The 13,007-nt window shown below is 37.4% G+C and overlaps 1 protein-coding gene across 1 annotated transcript in view; it reads left to right on the top strand.

The window, feature by feature from the left end:
- The window catches only part of LOC106056350 (A.superbus venom factor 1-like), a 117,097-nt gene that overhangs the window by 101,077 nt on the left and 3,013 nt on the right, over window positions 1-13,007 (top strand). Inside the window, exons 34-39 of the mRNA XM_056040057.1 lie at window positions 5,975-6,043; window positions 6,367-6,472; window positions 6,854-6,949; window positions 9,837-9,920; window positions 11,639-11,725; window positions 12,831-12,975. Coding sequence (XP_055896032.1) covers window positions 5,975-6,043; window positions 6,367-6,472; window positions 6,854-6,949; window positions 9,837-9,920; window positions 11,639-11,725; window positions 12,831-12,975 — 587 coding nt within the window. The remainder of the gene's footprint in view (window positions 1-5,974; window positions 6,044-6,366; window positions 6,473-6,853; window positions 6,950-9,836; window positions 9,921-11,638; window positions 11,726-12,830; window positions 12,976-13,007) is intronic.

A 13,007-nucleotide genomic window follows, 5' to 3' on the forward strand; every position in this document is an offset into this window, starting at 1 on the left:
TCTATTCATCCTATTATGCATGTTTGTTCCTGTCTTTCTATTAAAGCTACTCACGTGTCTTTCCCTCTCCCTCTGTCTGTCTGTCTGTCTGTCTGTATGTATGTTTGATTCAATTTTTCAGCACGTTTTTTCTCAAACACCCATTCTCGAATCAAGTTGAACAATTACTTTTTATATTGTTATGACATGATTAGGAATTAAGTATCTGTTTCGGGAATAAGGGGAAAGTTTTATTTAGTGACAAGTGACGTGACAGATCTTTAAAAAACAAGAACACTCTAAGTTACGCTATAAACAAGACGCTTTGTGTAGAACATTAGAAATAACCAGTAGTAAATATACGGCTTTACTAAAAGACATTCGACGGATCCCTTCTTAAGTATTAAAAGTGTTTATTGTTTAACACTAGAGTCTTTTTAGAGTCGACTCCATTTATCGATTGTTGACCTTTCGTCAGTGTTCATGTTCAGCATTGAGTTCGGTGTTACCTCAGTTGGGATTTGTTCGTAGTTCAAGTACTCATCACTGCGGAAGAGCACAACAGTACTTAAAACATAAAATTACAAAATTGCAAATTAGTTTATTAATTATTAATAATTAAATTTTGTTTGGTATAGAAAAAAAAGGAAATAAATGCTATACTTATTGAGAGATGTGGAGTTATTTCCCCTATAACATTTCGCACACGTTTTTCTCCCACTTTTAATTTTCGGTTCAAGTTGGAATTTCGCAAAATTATTTCATAGTGAATGACAATCAGGGGCGGACTGGTCCTAAAATCGTCCCGGGCATTTCTATACAATGCAGCCCACATAATGTATATCATATGATGGACATCAAATTCTATGTCTACCTGTCCTAAAAAAAAAATCAATAACTGCGAACCCATGCATAAATTTAACATTATATCCTTATAGACAATGTACGCCTTATGTAGCTTTTAAACTAGTAAGTATGTAGGCCCTAAAAGTATGGAGCATGCTAGTAGCACTGTCTACGGATGTAAGCTATTACATTATTTCGGGAAATGTATTAGATTAAAATATCGTTACACTGTAGAGTCTGTAAAAGAATTAAAAAAAAACGAGGCTCAGGGCACTGGCGGATCCAGAACTTTCGAGTGGGGGGGGGGGCGATTTTTTTCCAAACCCTAACCCTAACGCCCAGTAAACCCTAACCCTATGCATAAACGTGCGTACAGCACACACACACATATATATATTTCAAATATATATATATATATATATATGAGAATAAAAAAAGCAGCATTTCTCAACCTCCGGCGAAAAACAAAACAACTGGTGCAGCGCTATAAGGTTAGTGGGGCTCGGGGCGACGCCCCGTCGCCAAAAGCGTTTTCTTGCATTTTTCAATGCAGAAACGCATTCTCTTGTCATCTACTGCTCATTATTAATCAATAGAGTTCAGGGCGAAGCCCCGACGCCAAAAGCGTTTTCTTGCATTCTTCACTGCAGAAACGTATTCTCCTGACATCTACAGCTCATTATTGATCAATGGAGTTCGGGGCGAAGCCCCGAGGCCAAAAGCGTTTTCTTGCATTCTTCAATGCAGAAACGCATTTTCCAGTCATCTACTGCTCATTATTCATCAATGGAGTTCGGGGCAAAGCCCCGTCGCTAAAAGCGTTTTTTTGCATTCTTCAAAGCAGAAACGCATTCTCCTGACATCTACAGCTCATTATTCATCAGTGGGGTTCCGACGCCAAAAAAATTTTCTTGCATTCTTCACAGAAAGGCCAAAGGCTCATTATTCATACTATTAAAAAAGTATTCTAATATGAATTTATAGGCCCTTAATACATTGCAAATAAAACCGATTTTTTCCATGAAAAGATAAGATAACCCACATATTTAGATTTTGGCTTTGAGGATCGACGCCGAAAAAATAATTATTCGATAAATAATATTCAATAAAATTCAAGTATAAATTGTGAGTTATAGTCCCAAATTTATTTAACTAGCAAAATATCAGAGTGAGTAAAGGTTGGGAAAAGGGACTATGAAATAATTATTTGGGTTTAGAACTCATCTCAATCGTGACTCTTATAATGAAAAATTTCGTTTGAATTCTAACTTTCTTAAAATAATTATTATAAATTAATGTGAAATTACATAAACTCTGTCTGGAAATGGGAGGGGCGGTAAAGTTAAAACGATTAATCCTCGCTCCTTTAATAATTTCTGCTAAAGATTGCATTTGGCATTAAAGAATAGGGGTGGGGCGACTCAACTAATTTTGTTCACAAACTATGATTCTCCATAAAAATATGACCGCCCCCCCCCACTCAGAGGGCTAGAGTGGGGAGGGCAGTACATGCAACCGCCCTCCCCCCAACCCCACCGAATCGGCAAGATACCAGAAAGGGATTGACATAATATAAAATTTATATATTAATTGAATTAATTTTGTTCACAAACTATGATTTCTCCATAAAAACGGACCGCCCCCCCCCACTCAAAGGGTTTAGGTGGGAAAGGCAGTAGAGGTATTCGCCCCCCCCCCCCCAATCGGCAAACAGGGAACGACATAGTATAAAGATCGGTTAAATTATCAATAACAAGATTTAATCGTATAGATCAGTGGTCTTCAACGGGGGCGATATCGCCCCCTAGGGGGCGTTTTCGAGATTTTGGGGGGCGCTGAGAGCCAAAGGGGCGGTAGGGGGGCGCTGGGCACAAAATGGGGCGGTAAGGGGGCGCTGGGTATAAAAAAGAAACTAAAGGTGCTCTGAAACAGAACAAATTTAAAAATTCTTCAACATTAAAGCTGGGAAACTAAATATAGACAAATTATAGTTAACTTGCTTCTAATTTAAGAACAAAAACAGCGTTAGAAAATGAGTTTTGAAATCCCATTTTCTATTTTTAAATTCTTGCTTCTTTTACTGTGATCGGAGAGTATTTATTGTCCTTGGATCTTGCGCGTATAAACGTTTAAGATTTGATCAACAAACTAGGTAATACGCCTTTTAGATTATATCTAGATATGTTAATATATTCATATTAAAATATTAATTGAAAAAAACATTAAATGTAACATTTAATAGAATAATTTAACTTTTTAAAAACAAAAAACATTGATAAAATGTTTTTACGAAAACTCACTGGTATGTCATGTAATATTTCCTTGAGATTTAGGGAATTGCCACCAGAAAAAAAGTAAGTTCTACTTTGATGGCATTTTCAGATGATAATAAATGTAAATTATTAAACATCTGTTACTGACGTTCAAATTGAGTTGCATGAAAAAATAGATTTACAAAACTATGTCTTCAGTAAAAAGAATGTAAACATAGGAGGCACACAGTGGCGTAGCTAGGGTGGGGGGGGGGGAGGGGGGAAATTGAAAATCCCCCGTGCCCCATTTAAAGAGGGCCCAAATTAGTGCTTTTTTTTATTAATTTAATTAAATATTACGCAAAATGCAGCGGCCCCCAAAGATATCAAGCCCCTTGGACCCCAAACGATGAAAATTCCTAGCTACGCCCCTGGAGGCACAACAGAGATGTGGCTGCATTTAAATGTTTGAGTAAAATTCAAAAACTGTGGTCGAAATAGGAATTATGTTTTAGCTTTTCAACCTACATGGTTAACCTAGATTTAGTGCGTAACAAAGTTAATGAATAAGCAAAGAAATAGACTGGATGTAGCAAATAGAGGAGACCTTCGCCTTGCCTTGGCTAATTTAAAGCTTGAAATTTCTAATATTGTCAGACTGCAGGAGGCACAAGGTTACCAATAGCTTAATTTCATTTTGTAGTGAATTCAGCAATAATAATATTTATATTAAAAAGTAAAACTAAATTTACAATTAAACCTAAAAACAGTAGGCCCTAATATTCAAAACTTCAAACGGAGACTATTCTTAGGATTTGAAAGAAAGTCTTTACAATTAATTTTTGTGTGTAATCACTGCAAATTATTTGACATAATTTTTGCATAATGATAATATTGCCTGTTTTTGCCTTTAATTCCGAAGATTACGGCTGAGTCCAGTGTTTCACATAACTAAGCAAACCCAACTGCGACCTACATATTTTCCCGAATTTTATGCAGACAAAGCCGTTGTATGCTGGCTTTTCTTTGAGTATCAAATGTTTGTCCCGCAGTTTTTGTAAGAGCTCTCTAACTGTTTCTCTCAGAGGCTATCTGCTGCCAGAGAATGCTGCCAGGTACTTTCCTCTATGCCAGTGAGAGCGAAATGGCGCCTGAATAAATCTTTATAGCGCTCACGGGGGAGGGGGGCATCTCTGTAACTCAGTCCTACTCAAGGCTCGTCAGTCATAGGCCAAGGAGTTCACAACAATCGCCTTTGGCATGCGGTCGTCTCCCAAGCGGGATAAGTGTTATTGACAGCATACAAATTACTAGATAGATGATATTTTGTTCAAATTTGCCTTCTTACGCTTCTTTATAACTGTTTTTCTTAGAGGGGGGCGCTGGCGAATTTTTGTAAAGAAAAAATTCGAAAAGGGGGCGGTAGGCCAAAAAAGGTTGAAGATCAGTGGTATAGATGTTTAATTGATTCTGTTAGCAAGCTGTGATTTCTAGAAATAAATTGGACCGCCCCCCCCACTCGAAGGTGTATGGGGGGGCGGGATTGATACCATCGCCCCCTTCCGACCCCACCAAATCGGTCAACATACTAGTGGGGGGGGGCGAAATAATCTAAAAATAGGTTGAAATATAAATAATTAGTATATATTATTAACATAAGTAATAAATTCGTATACAAATTGTGTAAATTCTATACTAAAATTCGTCCGCCCCCCCCCCATGGGGGGGGGGTCGGCCGAGTGGTGGGGGCGATCGCCCCTACCGCCCCCCCCCCTGGATCCGCTAGTGGCTTTTACAAGAGAATGTTATAAAGCTTAACAATTTGATACGTTATATGTGAGGCCCTTTAGGTGGCCCTACCAGCCTAATTAGGTACCGGCCCACAGGGCATTCGCCCGAATGCCCATATAGCCAATCCACCCCTGATGACAATACAAAAATCAATAAAAAGAAGTAAGCAATTAGTTAATCAATCAGTGGTAATTAAAATAATATTAATATTAAAAAATGAAACTTATTGGTACAGTTTTTGAAATTAATGCTAATGTATTTTCCTTTTAATTAGTTGTTGTTTTTTTAAATTTTTATCTTGCTTGTTTGTTGTTTTTTTTTATTCAAATCTCAACCATGTTAATAATGCTTTTAGCAGTACATATTGTTGGAACAATACCTGGCTTTGTAATATGTGCTGTAATATGAACTGTCGATTCGATGGTTCATGCAGAATTGAACCCCTGCCGCCCCAGCAGGAGGTTTGGTCTAGGACGCAATTCAGTTCATTTCTGATAGAACGTCTGAGATTGAAACGTCTGATTAAGCGAAAGTGAATTTGTACGAGTCCCTGGCAGTTACAGCCAATGGAAGCATGTTGAAAGGATTTGTGAAGCGGGGGGGGGGTAGTAAAGGTCACTTGCTTAGTTGATATACTGATACAGTTGATACATGAACTATCAAATAAAGCAGCCAAATAAGCAAATATTTCAGGATCTGATCAATAGATGTAAGATTTTATAACCTTTTTCTCTATAGTGTAATAAGTTTGGAGGGTCCCATCAAGACCTCAACACTAACCTGCGACGTCGCAACCTGTGGGCAAGTTGCAAGTCAGTGTTCAGGCCTTCTATGCGATTGGTTTATGATTTCGGAACTACAGAAAACAGCAGTATGCTAACAATATATTTACTTTTTTAGCATACTCGTTTTGGTTTGGTATCAATGAATAATCAAATGAGTTGCACACGTAGAGAAACTGTCGAGCCCATTTATCCTTTTTCAATTCAAACTGTGAAATAGTGGCTCGATTAGTCTGGCCTGTTTATATTTCTTCTGACTCTTGTTGGTACGGTGTTAGTAAAAGGTGCTCACGTCAATTCCATTCTACTTTATTTCTGAAACAGTTGAAGTTGAAAGGTAAAATCGACCACTACGAGAAGTCGCAGAGATCTGTTGTCTTGTATGTTGATGAGGTAAGATATGTTGTTCCTGTATGTTGATGAGGTAAGATATTTTGTTCCTGTATGTTGATGAGGTAAGATATTTTGTTCCTGTATGTTGATGAGGTAAGATATTTTGTTCCTGTATGTTGATGAGGTAAGATATTTTGTTCCTGTATGTTGATGAGGTAAGATATTTTGTTCCTGTATGTTGATGTACATGTTTTTTGTCGTATAGCCAATGTTCGTGAGATATTTGTAATTGGATATGGAATATATGTGTTATTCCTGTTGGTCATTAATGTTACCAATAATTCTTTTGTATGTTCTTATATCTAAATCCTTTATGACTGCAGTTCACAAACCGAGACAGAAAGTGTCTTAAACTACGAGCGAGACAGGAACATGTTGCTGAGAATCTACAACCAGCTAAAGTTCAAGTCTTTGATTACTACAACCCAGGTAACTGGCTCAATTCTATAACGTTCAGAGTTCTGACTTTCTGGCTTTAAGCTTCAGAGTTCTGACTTCTTGGCTTTAAGCTTCAGAGTTCTGACTTATTGGCGTTAAGCTTCAGAGTTCTGACTTCTTGGCTTTAATGATGTATTGTTATTTGGAGAAAGTCTTTGTTTCATTAGTAGAACATATTTAAACAATGTCAAACTTTACTTGTTGAAAATACAATTACTTGACCACAAATCTATTACAGATGTATTATGATGCCGCTATTTAAGTACACAGATTTAATCTACTACTGAAATTCATAGCTCTTCTTTCGATTTGGACATTCTCAATATTGAGTGAATTAAGTTCAAAGTGTTGTTATTGTTTCATTGTCTACAGATTCGAGGTGTACAGTCTTCTATAAGAACAACAACAATAGCGGACAGTTGGCGAACTTTTGTGATAACCAAAAACAGATTTGCCAGTGCTTAGAGAGTAAGCTGGGTTATTTATTTATTTATTATTGTTATACTGTTTTGTTGATTTGCTATTGTGATTATTATTATTATTATTATTATTATTATTATTATTACTATTATTATTATTATTATTATTATTTTGTTAGAAAAGAACGAGTATTCATTCTCTGGTGCAGCCAGGGGTCGAGTTTTGTTAAAGGGAAACAAAATTCATCATTGTCCCTTTATCAGTTTCCAGTTATTATTATTAATATTATTAATTATTTGAATTATCTGTGTTATTATTATTATTGTTGTTATTTTCTAGAGATAAGAAACGAGTCTATCAGTCTATGTCTCCTTTAAAAAAATGCCCCAACCCCTGTAATCTATCAATCCTTGACCAAGAAGCTTGGCCGCTTAACTCATGCCGTAACAATATTTTTTGTATTTTATTTATTTTTAAATGGAGTCAGTGTTATTATTCAAGATGCACACAAATCAAGAAAATGAACAAAATAAAATAACAAAATAGCTAACAATTTTTAGGAAGGATATTACACAGCAGAGAGAACACAAAGTTTTATTAAAACGATATGCGGTACGCCATTTTTTGTCGCACACAAAACGTATACATCTAAAAACTGACAGTAAACTCATTTTAGTTATACCATGAAATCACTTATCAATATATCTGCTGCCAACCGTAGTTCTGTGTATCAATGCATCAGAGAGTAAATACAAAAAAAAAAAAAAGGTTGAAAAACATATACTACGGAAAACGTGAACTTTCAAGAGTCCAGAAACTACAAGGGTTTAGCTTTGGGGATTGCATCTATTGATTATCCAACAGTTTGTGTTTGTGGTGTTTGTCTGTTTGTCTTTCTCATCACTGTCTCACAACCCTTTTCTATATTTTTTTTATTCGGTTCATTTTCTTTACTTTTCATGAAAGATAAACCGTTCAACGTTATATGTTCATTCATCATTATCATCTTTCCTTTGCGTTCCCCGCGGAACAAGGGGTCTTAGAAAAAACACGCCACTCTCCACGGTCTCGTGATAGTTTTTTTAATGGCTTCGCAGCTCTATCCAATACACTGCGTCGACGCGCTTTTTGGTCTTCCTCTACGTCTTATGCCCTGGTGGTTCCCCTCTAAGGCCTGCTTAGCTCTGTTGTTGGTATCTTTTCTAAGGGTGTGACCAATCCATCTCCACTTTCTCTTCAAAATCTGCACCTCTTTATTTCCCTGTCCATCCATCTCCCACAGTTTGGTGTTTTCTATTTTCGTAAATGAATATTGTTGATTTAAAGAAAATAACTCACCGATTCTCGGGTCGATGGTATCTGTCTGTTTGCAGAAGCACAATCCAACTATGATCAATCAATATCCCCGGTAAAAAGAAATGATGTCACAATCTCCAAATCAAATTTACATATCCCGATTCACTAACACAATTTAAAGAAAACAATCCTCAATCCTCAGCCGAGAAATCCAAAATCATAACAAATGTTTCTTCACACATTAACGCAATAGCGCAAGTCATTTACGCCTGACAGAATAAGAAAAATCTACCTTCTTCCACCGTGGGAAAAAAAAAGTTAGTCAGGGCGGGGGGGGGGGGGATCAGGTTTACAGCAATATGTTCAGTAATGAACTGTAGAGTATCAGATCTTATTTAGAGAGAAAGTATCAGATTTTGTCTAAAAAAAAAAAAAGAACTTCACTGGTGCTCCATTTCTTCGACCCGAGGGACTTAGATGGGCTACATTTCTCATTTCCTTTATACGCGTTACGTGTTGAGTCGTTCGCAAACAGTCGTCTTTCTAAAAGTAGTTGAGTCAAAGGCCCTTGAGACTCTCGAACAAAGGAAATAACTGGTGGCACTCTGGACTGTTGTCTTGATGATCGCCGGTTCGAACTCTGCCAGCCTTCATCCCCCGCCTTCCTGCAGGAGGATCAGGCTAACATGTAATAATCATCAATTTTTGAAGGAGCCTTCGAAATATGCGAAGCAAACAAACAACCGGCAATGTCTCCATAGCGTGATTCGTTTTTCTAGACTAACCTTCTGTCTGAGGGATGATCATAAATCAGTTTTGCGAGTCTCAAATCCCTGAGCCACACCCGATTCTCCCAGCTACGACTAATGCATTCGTATATGACCGCAAAATATGAGAAGCCGCCACCACGGAGTACAATGAATGGCCAGGCGGATCAGACCATCGTTATCGAGATATTCTTCCTTACCACTTGCAGTGTACTGGAAGTTATAATGGCTTCCTAAGTTCGTCTATTCATTTCCTCTCATGGAAGTATACTCCCCCCCCTCCCACCACCACGGTAAGTTTTCACGTCCTACAATATACTGTGGCCTCTATTAGTCTCAGAAATCTTGTTTTCAATTTGTGCGATAAATGTGTTATTCTAAAAAGCGTTCTTATATTATGTCTGATTCGTTAGCACTGAAAGGCAAGTAATGGCTCCATTTTAGCCAGAAATGTTTTTTTTTTCATATCTCTTGTAATGGAATAAAATTAGTAACGCAATGGTTCATTTTTTTTTTTTTCAAAGGCAATTTCCAGCGGTGTTTACCTGTGGAAATGTCATTTATTGTCTTTCAGCTTTGTTGCCTTCCTTGTTCTTCCATATCCCCCCTTCTCCTCTTGTTTTTCAACCCCTCACACACACACACTTTGGCGACACATTGGCGCGAGTCGATAATTTTGAAACCTTCAGTTGGTGTACGTAATCTGAATTAGAGCGCTGGGGGAGTAGGGGGTCTTAGGGAAGCAGTCAAATGTAAAGTGTTAAGTACCCTTGATTACCCCAGGTAATCATTGTGCATTTATTCCCCGTGACTTCCTCCTTACTAATAGTGATTTCTTTTCCTCCTCACCCCCCCCCCTGTGTCTCCACCAGGTCGTTGTGCTGCGTGCGAGGAGAGCTGGTACGGTCTCGGTTGGATGGATATGATGAAGTTTGCCTGTAGCAACGCGTCTTATGGTGAGTATCCATGGCAACAGTAAGTCACTTGTGTCCGTCTCAACATCTTTGTTAAGTATCAAACATATAATGTAAGTAATGGTGATAAAGAGTCTGTCGGACAGAAAGTCTTCAACTGAAATCCTTGTTTGGCTGAGTTCGACAAAGATTTTTCAATCTATTTAGTCATCCATCTTATTTAAAAAAAAACAATAAAAAAAAACAGCTATTTGCTTTCACTATTATTTTATATTATGTAATACGACTAAAAAAATTAATTAACTTACTTTAAATTTGATAGTTACATCTTATAAACGAGTGTATGAAATTTTAATATACTGCTATTACAATGTAAAACTAATGAGTCATTGGGTTTCCTGGTTGATCTAGAAAAGCCGTTCCATTCTCTTCCAATTACTCTGGAAAGGACGCAGATTTAGTAAACAATTATAACATAGTGTATACTCGTGGCATTACTAGACCAACATTAAATCCTTTGGACCCACGTGTTTTAGGATCAACACATTGCTAACCAAGGTCATTATGGTGGCATCCAGTGGAGGGTGGGGTTCTCTATTTCCTTCAACTAGTTACAATGTTTAAATAATGGAAACAGCAACATGTGATGTCTATTTCTACACCATTTGATAGTAAAGATTTTACACTACACACCATCTCAGGATTGAAAGTGTTAAATGGTGTCTATGTAGAATTGAAGGGACAAAGAACTTAACACCAACTTCAAGTGGTACTCCAACTTCGTGTTTATGCGGTCAAAAGGCTTGCTGATATCAGGCTCTTTTTCAGATAGGTTTCCTTGTCATCGATCAGGATTGTTTTGTTGCTGTGAGCGTCTCCATTTTCCCACTTCAGTCCTAGATCCAAAAACTCTTGTTTCAGTTCCTATAAATAGTATCGTGAAAGGAGGCTATTGATGATTCTACTTTTCTTAGGTTGAGCTGATAAAACATTATTTAAGGGAGACAACGAAGGGATGTCACAAAAGATAACAATGATGAGGTTTCTTAAGACAATTATCACTGTAAAATTGTTCCATGTGCATGACCAGAGAAGGGGAGGCGAGATGCTTTGTAGTAAAGTATATTTGGTCTACGTTTATTAATCTTTTTGACCCTACCTATGACTCTGACCCCACGTAATGACAATGCCGCTTGTGTGTATGAATGACTTAGTTAAATTTTTGTTTGTACTTCTGTCTGTCTGTGGCATTTTACGTCTCGAGAGATGATCTTTTCCCTTGGCAATCTCGTGTGTGACTAAAGAGGCCAATCCTTGATACACAGCTGCGATCACAGGTTGGGCATATGAAATCACTAGGCGCCTTACATTTTTACCCTTCTTTCGTCTGCTGCTGTGTATGGCATCTGCAATCCGAGACCCTTTCTTTATGCTCTCTCTCTCCATGTGGATTATCCAGTGCCACCTCTTCCCAGCTGCTAGTGTCGATTTTGAAGAGCTTCGTGTCGCGTTTTCATACATACGTTTACCGTAAAAGTGGGCGACCAGCGGCTCTCCTACCTTCTATTAGATCGCCATACAGAATGTCTTGTGGAAGTCGACCTACTGGCATTCTACGAACGTGGCCAAGCCTGCCGAGGCGTCTGCTGCTGATAACAGAGCGGATGTCCTGGCACACTGCTCTTCGTAGCACTTCCTCATTGGTTATTTTATATTGCCATTTTATTTTAAAGGTTATTTTTTGTTTTTGTTTTTCGCAGTTCTTGAAATCAAAGCTCTCGACAGAGACTTAGAAAAAGCTGGTTTCGAGAGAATTCTTGGACAAATTCAAGTCGTTCATTCTCAGAGTAAGTTCTTTCCTCATTTTGTGAAATTTTCTAGGAGAGATAGTCTATTTGGGAAAAAGTGTACTTTGGAAGACAGTGTTCGTCAGAAAAAGTGTCTTCTGGGAGAGTGTCCATCAGGTTAGACTGTTAGAGTATCCAACACTAGAGAACTTGTCCATTAGGAGAGAGTCCATTATGTGAATCAATGAGATATTTGACGTTTATATCATGACGTTTATATCAAACAAACCTGTCTTTACTCTTTGAAAAAAAAAAAAAAACCTTTATTTAGTCAAATACAGAATTTGGAAGTTTTTTGCGTATTTTGTATACAGACATCCCTTAATCTCTCTCTCTCTCTCTATCTATCTCTCTCTCTCTCTCTCTCAAGTGTATGGAAATGCCTAACAATGATAATGACAATATAAACCTATTTTTAACAAAGCAAAGTAAAGCAAAATACTTAAGTGTAATTGTATCAATTAGTTTGGGTCAGTCGTATAATTAAATTTGTAATAGATCTAGACCAACAACAATAAATCTGTGCGACTACAAATATGTTTTACCAATCGTTTTTGTTTAGCGCAATTTCTTGCTTTTGGCGTTCTCAATACTCTATGATCCTATCCCTTGTCTAGATCAGTGGGAAAGGGGAAGAGTTTGGAGAAAGAAGAGGGGTATCTGGATTATCGCTTTTTAAATGTATTTATAAAAAAAAAATTCCGTGTCCTGAATTCAAACTTGAGGACTAAGGCCTCCTCAAACCAATACAGTAACCACTCTGCCAGGGAGCTGCTTGTCAAAATTGGTTTTATAGCTATTTACAAACTTATCTTTCTACCAACAATTAAGGGTGCTAATTCAACTTATTTATCCTTATCAGTCAAGTAAAATTTCTTTTACTTGTTCGAGATACCAAACAAAAAAATTAACAACCAATAGTTAATTAACTAATTAGTTAATTTTCTTTTATTGATTCTTGTGTCAGCATGTAAAATAAATAATTGTGTCAAATTTCAGCTTGATTTAAGATTGGGTGTAGGAGAAATAAGGTGTACCTGACAGACGGACAGACAGACAGAGTGAGTTGATATAGGCTTTGTAAAAATATTCTTTTGATTTTCAGGAGGCCGTCACGAGCTAAAGGTTGGTGACAAAGTTATCCTGCTGAAGAGAGCGTCTTGCTTCTGTCCAAGGGTCAGTCCAGACCAGACTTACTTCATGATGTTGTCCCAGCCAAAGAGATTCAAAGACTCGGACGGAAATCAAATGTAAGTGTCAATGTGTGTTATTAATTCTTGGA

This window comes from Biomphalaria glabrata, chromosome 9 (genome assembly GCF_947242115.1).
Source record: "Biomphalaria glabrata chromosome 9, xgBioGlab47.1, whole genome shotgun sequence".
Lineage (NCBI taxonomy): Eukaryota > Metazoa > Mollusca > Gastropoda > Planorbidae > Biomphalaria > Biomphalaria glabrata.